At 42.3% G+C, this 13,785-nt stretch overlaps 1 protein-coding gene across 1 annotated transcript in view; it reads left to right on the top strand.

Annotated features, from left to right (window-relative positions):
- MED27 (mediator complex subunit 27) overlaps positions 1–13,294 on the top strand; it is an 83,611-nt gene extending 70,317 nt beyond the window's left edge. The window contains exons 6-8 of the mRNA XM_066201063.1: positions 3,080–3,121; positions 10,326–10,403; positions 12,846–13,294. Of these exons, the coding sequence (XP_066057160.1) occupies positions 3,080–3,121; positions 10,326–10,403; positions 12,846–12,980 (255 nt within the window). The 3' untranslated portion in view covers positions 12,981–13,294. The remainder of the gene's footprint in view (positions 1–3,079; positions 3,122–10,325; positions 10,404–12,845) is intronic.
- Positions 13,295–13,785: the final 491 nt, after the last annotated feature.

Here is a 13,785-nt window from a genome sequence, read left to right as displayed (position 1 = left end):
GTGTACCTCTCTCGTGAATTATTCACAGACCCTGCCGAATATGTCTTTGCCAAACTGCCAGCTGCATAACTTGGACATTTTTGGTGCCACTTTGCAAAAACAGTGAGTGAGATCTGGCAGGCTCTGACACGTCATGGGTGCTGGACCTGCTCACAGTTGCTCTTGCTCACCATCCTAACCCTTCATGTCCACCCCAGACTGATGCATTTTAATTACCCTCATGATTATGGTGGTGGCACAGTGCCACCCTTAATTTCAGACTGTGTCATGCTTGTTGTGCATTGAAATTTAACCATGGATTGTAATTAATTACTAGTGTTTTCCTGATTCCTAACTAAATGAAGCTACGCAGCTCCTCTGCACAGGGCAGCTGAGCCATCAAAGTCATACTGGGATTTTTTGGCGTGATGATACCATGCTTTTCTTTGGATGCAGAGACCAAGAACCACCGTGAACAGGGCATGTGGGCACTTCACATCGCTGCCCAGCCAAATTCCTCTTTTGCATCCCTTAGACTTAACTAAAGAAACGTAGGTGTCTCTGTTGAATTCTCCTGTTCAGGAACTTGGGGTATGTTAATGCTCTGGCTTCATTAATTACCCCATATCAATAAGAAAAGGCAGCTTTTAGCCTCCTAGCGTAAGAGAGGAGAAGAAATAGTAGTATCAAAGGAAAGCTTCAAAGACAGGCAGAGCTGTCTCTCGGGTAATTTCTGATCCCTGCATTCTCACCACTTCAAAGCTGGCTGTGTGTGTGTTTGGGTGAAGGGGGGGTTGAATCCGATTTCTCTAATAAGTGTTGGCACCGGACCTGTTTGATATGGGATGCAGGGAACATTCGGGGTTGTTATCGCCTTTGAAATCGCTCCGACGACCTTCAGAAAACGGCCTCTTGTTACAGCTGCTGGGGGTGGGTGGGGAGAGGGGCGCTGGGGAAAGCGAGCCCCGGGTTAATTCACATGCAGAGGATGCCCTGAAATTGTGCTTTCAGCAGTTTTTTAGTTACAAATGTGTGTCTTGATTGAAAGTGAAAAGTTGAAGAATAATAGACCTATAACGATTCATTCTTTAATCTGCCTCTGCCTTAATCCTCGGTTTCAGGAGGGAAAGGTGGGCACTCATTTAGGATGTATGCATGGAGCAGGGGCTAGTGGCTTTTTCTTCCTTTCTTTTTTCTTTCTTCCTTTTTTAACATGGATAACATCATGTCTGTAAGACAGGCATTCATTACTTTTTCAGCTTTCCCATCTCCATGCCAACTAATGAACATTCAGAACCTGTTGGACTCATCTTAAAGCAGCATCTGAAGTGGACTTTTTTTTTTGAGCCTAACTAGAGAGGATCACACATTTGGTTTGATCACTGGAGATTAGCAAACCATCTATACATTCCAATTACAGCAGCTCCGCAGTCAAAAAAAAAAGCTGTACATTACATTGGGGGGGGGCGGGGAATAAATATAATTTTTAAAATATATTTTCAAATGTAGGATTTTCCAATCTGGAAGTGCAGTGGTGCCTTCCCAGCAGGCACAGGGGGGATAATTCCTGGTTAATCAAGCCTGGGTCCAAGTCTGGGCTGCACCCTGAGTGTTGGTGTTCACACAGGTTCTTGATCTCACCCCAAGAGCCAGGAAATGTTACATGGTTTGTGGGGAGGTGCCTCAGGGTGCTCGTGTCTCCATCCAGCCTGGAAAAGGCGTTGAGCCATCAGCTATCTTTTGTCTCACGGCAAGGTCAGCGGTGCTGAGCCGTGAAACATCGATCCTGGAGTGGCTTTTGAAGTTTTAGCATCACGTCCTGTCCACGCTGAGCGCTGGGGACTCAGGAGTCACTGCTGTGCAGGATTTGGACATGGGCCACTTCACACTGCTGCTCCTAAAAGAATGAGAGCTTTTAGCGTGGTGAATTAATCACTTGGACTCAGTATCCTTCCCCTTCGTTTCCCTCACTTCCCTCTAATGTGTTTTACTCACTTCTTATGACTTCCTTCATTTCAGACTCTTTTTGTGCCTTTCAAGAGTCTTGTACCATCAGTAAGAATGTATGGGCACCTAAGGCAGAACTAAAATTATCAGTTTAATAACCAGAAAAAGAGAGAACCCCCCTTGTGAGAACACGTGTGTCCAACCATGGTATCAGGCACTAGAGGAGCTACCCCTGCTTCATAAATTCACTCAGAAGTTCTTCTGTCTAGACTAAGATTCCTGAGATTAATGCTTCATCAAACACCTTTCCCATGACGAGTTCTGTGCATACAGAATTGTTGAGTACAATGGGATCTGTTGAAAAAAAAAAAAGTGATTTGCAAGTCCAGGATTGATGGAGTCTTGTCTTGTTTTTCCCTGCTGCTTTTCCTTGACAGAGTCCAAGATGTTCCACAGGGCTGGGCTAAGAGAGCATTTACATGTCAGTAGGAATTGTTAAACACCAGAGCCACTGGACTATTCATCAAGGGCAGCCTTACCTTCCAGTCTGGGGACTAATAAATCTTAAATTTCAATTTTGTTCTCCTAGTTTGTGTGTAGCTGAGCACATGTTTAAGTCATGGATGTGTGCAGTTATCTACGACCTTAAATCTCTCTTAGTGTGATTTTTGTCTGCAAATGTAAATGCAGTTTCCTGAGGGATGTTTTATTTAGCCCCAGTAGACCCAAAGCTTTGGCTTAATTCAGCTAAATGCTCTTTGTGTCGTTTGTAACTGAATCACTTATTCAACACAAGACAAGCATAAACTTAATAAAAATGCCCTCATTTTAGAAACACACTCAAGCTGATGAATATTTGCATAGATCAGCCACAACCCCATACAAATGAAGATTTTGCTTTTTTAAAGAGAACTCATTAATTCAACAGGTCTTGTATGTATAATTTTTTTATTGAAGCTGCGCTGAACTATGTTCATTCTTCATTGCAATACAAAGGAAATCGTATGTTATTAATTCTCTTTCTTGGATTGCAGCAGGTGAGGGCAAGGGGTCAAAAGAGTGAACTCAGAGATACATCTTTGTTGATCCATTTTCTCTCCAAAGCTCCTTCTTTATCTGTAGTAATATATAACTTTTTTTTTTCCTACTCTAGCTTGACATATGGTCTAAATCCAACTATCAAGTTTTTCAGAAGGTAAGTCTCACAATATTTCTCTCTACCTAAAGCACATGTGTGGAATTGATTTTAAATATCTTGGCCCTTATGTTAAATAATTCAAAATTTATTCTTTGAAATTGCAACTTGCAAATAGCAAACAATAATTTGTAATGATGGAAAACTGTGAGTAGAAAAGAAGATCACTTCTGGTGTTGTTTAATTTGGATTTATTTCCTATCACAGTTCCAGTCCATGGTTTGGAATAGGAAATTGAAGATTATACTACACTAGTCTTAAAATTTCGTGGGGAATCTCTGAGCATTCCTTCTTCAGTTTAAATCTCTTGGGGGGAGAAAGGACGGTTTCAGCTTCATTTCGATTTTACTCTGTTGTTTTCCTTGGGGCTGGTTGCCTCACATTCTTGAGTTTAATAAATCAGTGGAACCCGTTCCAAAATAAGTTTGGAAATATTTTCCGTGATGTTATTTTTGCCTTCCCTTCTTCCCATGGTGGTGTAAGCAAGAGGAGGGACTTACTGGAATGAATGTTTTGCCGTAAAGTAAGAGAAGACCGATGAGAGAATGGCAGCAATAAAAATAAAACTGCTAAGAGGGTTAAAGTGTGTTTTAGAAAGATCTATATCTTGCTCTTTTCAAGGAAGGAAAGATTTCTCTTTGAAGGCCTCTTGTCAGAATGCTGTAAGTTCAGATTGATCTGAGTTTAAATTCCAGTTTCCCTACCCTCAAGCCCCTGTTCAAGGAGCTGGAGTCTCCAGCTGCTGCACTGGCTCCTTTCATCGCCGTTTGTAGTTTGTGAAACAAATGGGGGTCAGGGACTCGAAAGGGCTCAAAAACAGGGGTCAAAACTGTGGCGTCTTGGCTGTGTTTGTGCAGCTCCCTTCCAAGATTTCAGAGACAGTCAGAATGAGAGATGTTTGACCCGGGATATTACCCTGCTGGAGATCAAAGGACAACTTTTGGGGAGCTTGGTTGCTCTCCCTTCTCTGCCTGGCATTAAAGCGAATTTTTGCTGCAGTTGATTCTTTACCCCGGAGATTAGTGGTTTAAATATTCTTTCTATTTTAGCATCAAGTAGGGTAATAGAGCAGGAAGTAAAACAGCATTTGTTTATCAGCCTGCTTTAAAGTGAATAATTTTTGCAGTGGAATAAATGTAAGGTTCTGGAATGACCTGCATCATCTCAATTTCCCAATTGCATCATCTCAATTTCCCAATTCCCACATCTCAATGTGTGTGTTTGGTTGTACTCTCATTTGGGCGTAAGATTGTCCTCCTGGATGTTTTGGTTTAGAATAACTTGAAAGGGTAAATTCATATTGCTGAAATTTGTGTTAAATGTTAATAAATAATCTGGTTTTGATTATATAATTGTCTGTAGTGAGATAACAGAGTACAGTAAGTGTCCAGCTTGCTTAGATGTCTATGTTAAGTACTCACGGTGCATAAATAAGTGGAATAAATTTCCCTTCATGTCCAGGTGATGCTTTCAGAGCAGAAGCTGGAAGAGATCAGTGAGAAAACATAAAATACCCCTCTTCCTGCTGCTTCTGTGGCTGCAGTATGGATAAATGAGAATCTTTGTTCTCTTCCTAAGTTCCTCTTGTCCAGTTTTCTCTTGATGAATACCAAATAATTAATATTTACCAAAAAATAAAAACCAACCCAGAAGGACTTCAGGAAAAGGGTGTCCAGTAACCAGCTGAAAAACTGTCTTGAGGGAGGGAGTTATAGTAGTTTTATAGATTTTATTGCCGGCTCTGTCATTGTGTTACCTTGGACAACTTCACCTCTCTTTGGCTGAGTTTCTCATCCCTTAGGCTGGGGTGGTATTTGCTGACTTCACAGGAGCTCTCACTGAATTGGTTGCATAGAGCTCTCAGATTCCTGCCTGAGAAATGTGATAAAAATGCAAGGTGATGGCACCTTCTAATCAATAGATGGTGTAGATTGAGCTGATAGTTGAAGAAGTTAAGGCTGGGACCCACATCAAATTTTCAAACAGGTGATAGAAAGTGCTGTGGTTCAGCATAGTAAATTCTCTGTGGTGCAGTGCTTGGTTTGATTTTTCTCTTTATTCTCTAAAGCTGCACTTGTGTCTATTCATAATACCCAGGAGTAGTGATTTAGCAGTAGCAAAATGAAGGAACTAGATAAAATAGCATTACAGAAACTATTATACTCTGTTAGCAGGGTAGGATCTGTACTGCAGGATTTTCTGAGCAAATGTTTTCATGCCACTAAAAAATCATGAGTAAATGTGTCAGAGCACATCTGAATGTTCTTGAAATGTGTTTCTCATGGCAGTCACCAGTATGGCAATGTGGAAGAAGGAAAAATAGGGATGAGTAACTGCTGCCCCCATGGAGGAGGCTGGGCAGGCCTTTGACTGCTGCCCTTAAATGTAAAATCCATCACCCCTCTGAAGGGCAGGGCTGTTCCTCTTTAAAACCCCGACCAAGTTCCCAAACTCTGTCTCCTGTGATAATACAACAACATCTGGAGCTCCCCGGATCCCTGCCTGGGGGAGCTGCAGGCCTGTCAAATTCTCACAGGGTTGCCGCACAACTTTCTAGGTTAAGGACCAGAGACCTCTGATCTTCAATCCAACCCTGTCAGACAAAGCTAAATTTGTCCTGACTTTTTGTTTGCAAACATCGGCTGTGTCAGCACGGCTTTTCTCTCTCCTTCTTATTAGGCAGGAGCGTGTGTGATTTGATGGGGGCCAGCTCCTGGAGGGCCCATTACTGTTCAAGTGTACAGTCGTTTTCCCACTTCCCTGGAGACTTCCTGAATGTGGTCCTGGGGTGAACAAGCCTTGCAGGCACTGAATGCAGCAGCAGGGTTAGATCCAGAGAATGGAGCCGGGAAATAAGAGAGGGGAGTGCTGAAAGGGCAGAAGCACAAGGAGCAAAGAAAAGGTTTTTCAGGCTGCCATGTTGGTGTGACATTTAAACTCCACAGGAGCAGCAAATGTTTTCATCTTACAAACCTCCTTATTTTAACACCTCGTGCCTCTTGATCCACTAATGCAAGAAGAGGAATAAAACAGGAAATAAGGAAAGATTTTGGGGCTTAAATCCTGGTATACATGAAGGCTGCATAATTCCAGTCATTGTGCAGAGGGTTCAAAATTCTAATTGTAAAGAATGGTGCAGTGTTCATAACTTTACATTCAAAACAGAGGGAAGAACATAGAATTTTGGAGCTGCCGTGAGTGGATCAAACTGGGCGATGGTTTCAAAGAGCTGCTCAGTTAAGAGCAGCATAGCTGGTGTTGCTGGGGACTATGATGAAGTTGGCTGTTTAAATCATATGCAAAGGCTTTAAACCCTCATATTTCATTCTGATCTCAAGAGTCCCATCATTATTTTCACCTAAACAGTCTTAGCAGCTTTAGCAATGCCACAAACTGGTTGTGTTTTCATTTGATCTGCTTCTCTCCGAAGCACATTTTGACCAGAACCTTGGGAAGCTGTTTGTGAGCCATGCTGTCCCAAAGTGATGGCATTTTCAGCACCACAAGGGCACATAAGTATTGTAATGTATGAAGATGTATTCTTGTCAATAATCTGAGTGAGATCACATGCAGGATGAATGCATGCATGAGATAAATCGTGGGCTGTGCTGCTGCTGCTGCTGCTCAGGGAGAGGAGCTGGGCTGTTCCAGGGTCACTGCTCCTGGGCAGGATCAGTCCCTGGCTCTCTTCAAAGACCTCCTTGAGCGAAATAAAACCTCTGTAACCCAGTCCAAATAAGCAGAACAAGCAAAATAACAACTAAACACCTTGTGAGCTCTGAAAACAACTGATAAATCCTGTGTTTCAGAGGAGTGTGGTGGTGTTTTCCTGAACTGGGAGTGGGGAAGGGTGTGTAAAGATCTGTGTGAGTTCATCAGTGCCTGTTCCATCCATCATCCTTCCCAGCACCACGTTCTGTGCTCCACATTCCCTCCAGAGAGACTCAGATGTGTTCCTGGAGAGAGGATTGAGTAATGGGAATCCTTGGAAATGAACAAAGGCATTCATGCAGTTTTCCACGCTATAAAAGATCTAAACACTAATAAAATAACTTCCTTTTTTTTCTTCCCCTTAGTGCTGTGATCAGCCTCCAGAGCTCATTGCTACAGGCTACTGTTAAGGCCATGAACTTACAAGGGTTTGGGGGAAAAAAAAGAATTTAAAACCTTCCAGGGGATTTTAAGAATCCCTTTATATTAGATGGAGTTGTCAGTGCTGTGCTTGAGGGAATAAACCAGTAAGTGGCAAGGCAAGTTGTGGCTCTTAAAGGAAGTTCTGCACCTACTTTTGAGAAGGATATTTCCTGGCAATGAGATAAAAGACATGAAGAGAGGGAGAGCTTTTATAATTCAGTCACGTGATGGTTTTTATTAAGCCAGGTGTAGCTTCATTCACCTGGTCTGTGGTGGAGCAAAGCTGTCCCTTAGGTCTTTGCTTTTGTGCTGCTTATCCCAGTGACAGGAAGCACTTGCTCAGCTTTCTCCACCTGTAAATTGAATAATTTAATTTAAAAAAAAAATTAAAATATTTTCCATCTTTGGGAATGCTGTATGACTAACCAGTGTCATCAAAGCCCAATAAAGCCATTTTTGGATGTGTCACCTTTGGAAAACTCAGTACTGTTCTAATGCATAACAACTCCTTCTGTGAAAAATTGAGTCTCTTTGCCAAATTTGTTCTTTCCCTGTCGCTGAAGTCTCTTTTCCTCGGTCTCCAAGTGCTTAGTTAAACAATGGCTATTTTATTTAGCAGAATTTTGCTGCAGGAGATTGCCTTATTTTTCCTTTTTTTTTTTTTTTTTTGACAAGAAACACAAGTGCTTTTCAATAGATGAATTGTGAAATATTGAGCTCTTCTGCAAGATCTCTTGAAAATCCATTTCAAGGTCCAGAGCAGAGCCATCCCAATCGATGTGTGCTCCCCTGAATGTTTCCCTGCAAAAAGAAGTAGAGAAATTAGAAAGTGACTGATAACTTACATAGCAGTAGGTAAGGCACAACGATAAAAGTGGAGTTAATAAAATAAAACCCTGAGATGTACAAAATATCATCCTACACCCAGAATAAATTAGTTTCTGATTCCAGCTTGGCTGGAAGAAAAAGTGTGTCCCTTAAGTGAGCTGGCACATAGGCAGTTTGTTTTGCTGTGCTTTGGTGTGAAATTGTATTGCCATTAGGAAAGTTGGGTATTGATCATTTGGGATTTGTTCTTTTCCCCCTCCTCTTTTTTTTTTCCTTTTTCCTCTTCTTTTTTAACCTTGGTCAGTTTGTGTTTTCTCTCATGTCTCTGTTATCTTGGGGGGTTCAGTTCTCCCTCACTCCCATGCTCTGGGCAGTTTATCCATGGCCCAGCTCTTTTCTGTTTGACTTCACCTTCTTTGCTGTGTTGGGAAGGGGAGGGGGTTCATTCCTGTACTCCTCTGCCTCAAATTTGACACCCACTTTGATCTTTTTTAGCTATCAGCTCTTGCTTAGGGTAGAAATCGCCTTCTTTTCGTGCAGAAGGCATTATTAGTGTTCCAGCAATGCTGGGATGGCTTTTATCTCCCCAAGGAATCTCATTATCTTTACATTACAATAGCAGCAGCATATGGGCAACTTTGCCAAAGTGGCCAGTCAATTTAAATTTGTTAATAGCAGTATTTTTTAAGCAACTTCCTTCGGTGCCAAGAGAAAACAACTTTGTTGTTCAGGAGAAGAAAAAAAAAAAAACCAAAAATAAAAACAAACCACAGTTTGTTAGATGTAGAAACACAGCAGAAGGAGAACGGCTGCTCATAAATATCTTCAGAACTTCCTATTCTTTGACATGTCTGCTACCATCCTATAAAAGCACCATCTCAAAAAGAAACTCAGATAGCTGCTGGGGCTCGGGTTGGCTTCTGAGCACTACATGAGATGTGTTTAAAAGCAATGGCTGCTTTGAGTTCTGCTGTGCTATTAATGCACAGTTCATCACATTATTTCTCATATTTATTTTTACATGGTAACACAGAAATGGCTAAAACGGGCCGAGGTCCGTTTTGCGAATATTTTTGCAAACTCACCAGAATGTGCAAAGTCCTGAAAGTTTTCCCTTCCAAATGTCAGAATCACATGTGAGTCCCTGCTCACGCTGAACGGAGCCGCTCCCGGAGCTGGGTGTGTGAGAGTGATGGGGAGCAGATCCTGTGTCTAAAATAGCAGGAAAACTCAGAACTGGATTCAGACAGACTGATGTGATGGAGTGCTCTGTGGAGGAAGTTTGTGTGGTGTGAATGAGAGCCTGGCTATACATGGATTTATTCAGGAATGTATCTTTGGCAAAACCACCTCCCCGAATAGCTCCAAGCACGAGCCTCTCTTCTCTCCAGTGAAACTTGGAGTGCTCCAACTCTCATTGCTGAATTGGACTTAACTGCAAATGGGGAACAACTGGAGTGAGCTGGGAATAGCAATGGGAATTGCAGTTCTCACTTCCTCTTACTCAAAGTTTTCTAAAGTCGGTAGACTGGCCTTGAGAAGAGCTCTGCTCCTCCATGTCAGAACTAGAAAATACAATTTAGTCACTCTCTATAAAGTCATGCATTTTGTTGGAAGCTTTGGCATTACTGATGAGGACCATTGAGATTCATGAGTTGAAATCTGTGGAAGAGCTCTTGTGGTTGTGTTGTTGTTTTGAGTCCTTTATTGTCCAGGCTAAAGAGTTTTTCCAATAATTTCTTGCGTTCCGCCTGGAATTTCTAAGAAGCAGTAAGCTGTTGACTGTGCTGGTAACAGTTGACAGGCTGAATACTGCTAGAAAATTGTATCATAACTGTCAGAAACAACCCCTTCCAGAATAATTTGAAAAATGGTAGTTATTTTTTTTAAAATGTCAGGATTGGTTAGTTTTCCTGATTTTTCTTTAATTATTCTTGTTACTGTAAATACACATTTTATATGTATTGTGTCCACGTGCAATTCCCAGATGCATGAGCTTGTTATGGCTCTGTCTGGGAAATTAAAAAGCTTTTTATCAGAAATCTTTTAGTAAGGCAAGTATTTATAAACCATAATCGTATTAATTGATTCCCGATGTCAGAGGAAATGAAACTGAGTAATCCTTGTACTCCCTGGTTTGCTACCTCCCCATGGAATTCATAGTTTTCCTGCAGGTTAATACTGCTTTATCTGAAATGGGGAGTGAATAAAGGTATTTTCTTTCTGCTTTGGTCTGATGCAGGTGACGGATCATGCAACCACTGCCCTGCTGCACTACCAGCTGCCCCAGATGCCAGATGTGGTGGTCAGGTCGTTCATGGTAAGTGTGTTGGAAAACACATTTTTCCAGCCAGATTTGAGTGTGCTTGCAGTGATTGACATCAGGCAGTTCTGGTACAGTTGGAATTTCCCCAGTTCAAACAAGCTGGAGGCTGTGATTTTGTGTGTCTCCTCCCTGGACAGGGATGAAGAGCTCATTCCCATTTCCCTGGGGTCGTTGGTGTTGGAAAACTGAGCTGGGAATGGCTCTTCTGTCCCAGGTGTCAGTATTGGCCTGATGATTCCTGCAAAGCTCTGGGTCATCTGTCACAACAGCAGGAAAAACTCCCTCTGCCAAGCTCTGTCCTATGGCCCAGCCCTTTGTCTGTTCCTACTGTGCAAGTTCTGGATGTATAAAATCTGCTCCACTGAAGTTCCCTGGGCAGAGGAAATGGAAATTCCCAGTCCATATATTCCAGCTGAGGCAGTTTGCCCACCATGGGAAGTGATGGGCATCATTTACAGAAAGTTCCATTTTGCTGTATCCAAACTTTATTCCTGTGGAATTGTTTGTGCTCACCCAGGCCAGCAGCAGGTGTTTGGAGAAGCAAGGAAATACTGGAGTATTCAGATCTCTCCTCACTGAATAAAATTAATCCAATACTATTCTGCCTTGATATACAGATTTAGGTTTATCCCCTTTAATTCTGTTTGTATTTAGAATCGTATTTGTGAAATAAACTTGCATAAGAAGCAGCCCTGTTAATCAGAGGGTGAGAACAAGGAATTAAGATTCAGAATTCCTTCTACCAAGATGAATTTTGACAGTGGAGGCTCTTGCTGTTCTCTCTGCTACAGTCTCCTAATGGAGGATTTGGGGAGAGATTTTCTTCACAATTCAGGCTTTTTCCTCCATTTCCTTCCCTTCACCTGGAGCAATGTTGGTGAGACTTTGGGAAACAAAGATCTCATTTTGCCACTGACTATCTTTAGGAGTGTTTAGCACCAATTCTTTTACATCCTTAATTTCCAGTGTGCAATTTCAGAATAGTCAGGCTCTCCTCCCTGCTGTGCTGGATTGGTTATTTAATAAAAAGGCCACTAAGATGAGAGATTTGCAAAGTGCATCTTAAAATAATAGGTTTTGAAAGGTGAAAGCAACCATTACTGGTCAGATCCATGTTCAACATGGTCCTGAAAATGAGTGTTTAATAGGTTTGTGTGAGCCAAGGCCCTGCTGTATCGATCAGAGAAAACACCAAAACTTCCAACAAAGCAAAACCAACACAAGTGTCAATATGTCGGGCCTTTCCCCTGTCACTTGTGCAATCCACATGACAGGATCCTCTGAAGCCCTAATTTTCTGATGGGAATGAAGAACCCATTCCTTTCTCTTCTGTCAACACACATCTCAAGTGCACAATTTAACTTCATTTACCTATTTTTGTATTATGGCTGAGAAAATTCGATTTCTCGATAGTGTAAGCAAAGCCCATCCAAGCTGAAGTAAATAACAGCAATTTACTTGTAGAGTTGTGTTGCCCTTGTCCCCATATTTACTACTCAACCCAGACAAGATCTAGTTCTTCTGGAGGAGAGTTATTGACGGCCCAAGGTTTGGTTGCTATAGAGAAGACTCTGATGAAGATGGAAGGATTTGTTTCAATAAACTCAGCTGACCTCTTCTTCAGAGAACAATTTTCTCTTATCGATGGAACTCAATAGGACTTTAAATGACAAGATTCATGTGCATCCTTCACAGTATAAATCTGCTGGTCTAGGGCTTTTTTAGATGTGTATCTCCTTGAGTGGGGAATTGGGTTATGCAATGCTCATTGCTGTGTGTGACGATGGGAACAACCCATTTCAGAGGCAGGAACTTTGTGAAGGAACATCTGAAATTTACCTGTGTTGTTGAGCACTACTGGCCTTTTATTTATATATATCTGTGTAGTCATCAGTGTAATCAGGTTTAAAATGGCTCAGTATTTTTATGACCAGTGAGTATTGATCCTAAAATCGCATTAGAGAGGAAGTTCATTAGCTGGATGTGAGAGTCCTTCTGTCTTCAGCTCTGGAGAGCCCAGCCTGCAGTGGGAATGCAGCAGGGGGTGATAGATGGTCATGGCAAGAGACAAACCAATACTCAGCTGGAGAAGGCACCATCAGGAACAATTATATCCCAGTAAAAATATGAGGCGTTGCAGCACTCGCCTCCCCTCACCATTCTGGAGCTGCAAATGCCTCCCGCTCACAGGGCAGGAATTTCTATTAACAAATTTGCTTGAGTGACTAAAAAAGCAAGAGATGATTAATACAGTGGGAATTCAGCTCTCCAGTGACCTTGTAATCTTCAGTGTGCTCGTGTTTATAAAATCACCCTGCACCTCACTGGGGCCTGGCCAAAGCACATCCTCTGTCCTTGCTGCTCCCGTTTGACAAGAATGACAAAGGGGAACATCCATATCCAGTTTTCTTTAATTTCTCCCCCTTTTCCTTTTAGACCTGGTTAAGGAGTTACATAAAGCTGTTCCAGGCTCCGTGCCAGCGCTGTGGGAAGTTCCTGCAGGATGGCCTCCCACCCACGTGGAGGGACTTCCGAACCCTCGAGGCTTTCCACGACACCTGCAGGCAGTAGGAGCCCAGAGCTGCCACCACCAGAGGAGTCAGGGACAGCACTGATGGCTCCACTTCTGAACCTGCCTGTCCTAAGCTGCGAGGTTGCACTGAAACATTTGACTCTGGAGCAGCCATCTGCCAGGCACATGTGAGACTGATCCATCTTGGAGAAGAAGCTGTGTGTGATCTGAAATGATCTGCCTGGGAAGAGCTGGCAGTAATTATCATTACTCCAAACTTTAATGAAAATATCCATTGTACAGTTGGCATTTTGTGACAGAATTTGCAATGCTGAGGACTTTTGTAAGCTTGAAATAAATTTTGTATTCTCGAGATTTGTGCACTTTGTTTCGTTATTTGGTCGGCAAAACCTTTGGTGTGGATTTTTCAGTGCTGCTCTTTTCTTTAGGAAAACTGGAAACATTTAAACATGCTGAAATGTTGGGGGGGAAGTTGTTGCAAGGCTGCTTATCTGAGTGCTGAGGGGTTTTTTTGTGGAAGAGGAGATTAGGGCATTGATTAAACAGGGAAATTCAAAGGCATGTGGCAGCTTGGAAGACGCAGTGTAACTTTCTAAGGCGGGCGGGGGGAACAGATGTTTCCCTTTACTAAAATTGTAATGAGAAATGTTAACAAAATCTGCATGTATTAAGTGGTTAGGAAAGGTGTGACGAGCAGTGACAGTCGTGTTCTACAACTGAAATAATTCAGCCCTAAAGCGGAGTTTCTGCAGTGCAGGTATCCAGCATGTTTCCTAAATGATTCAAAATGTACATGGAACACGCTGGAGAAGAGCAGGATCCTCCCAGCAACCCCTGAGCTTG

This window comes from Chamaea fasciata, unplaced genomic scaffold (genome assembly GCF_029207755.1).
Source record: "Chamaea fasciata isolate MVZ Bird 193981 ecotype frontalis unplaced genomic scaffold, bChaFas1.0.hap1 SCAF_20, whole genome shotgun sequence".
Classification (NCBI taxonomy): Eukaryota; Metazoa; Chordata; class Aves; order Passeriformes; family Sylviidae; genus Chamaea; species Chamaea fasciata.
This window is presented reverse-complemented; position numbering and strand designations above follow the sequence as displayed.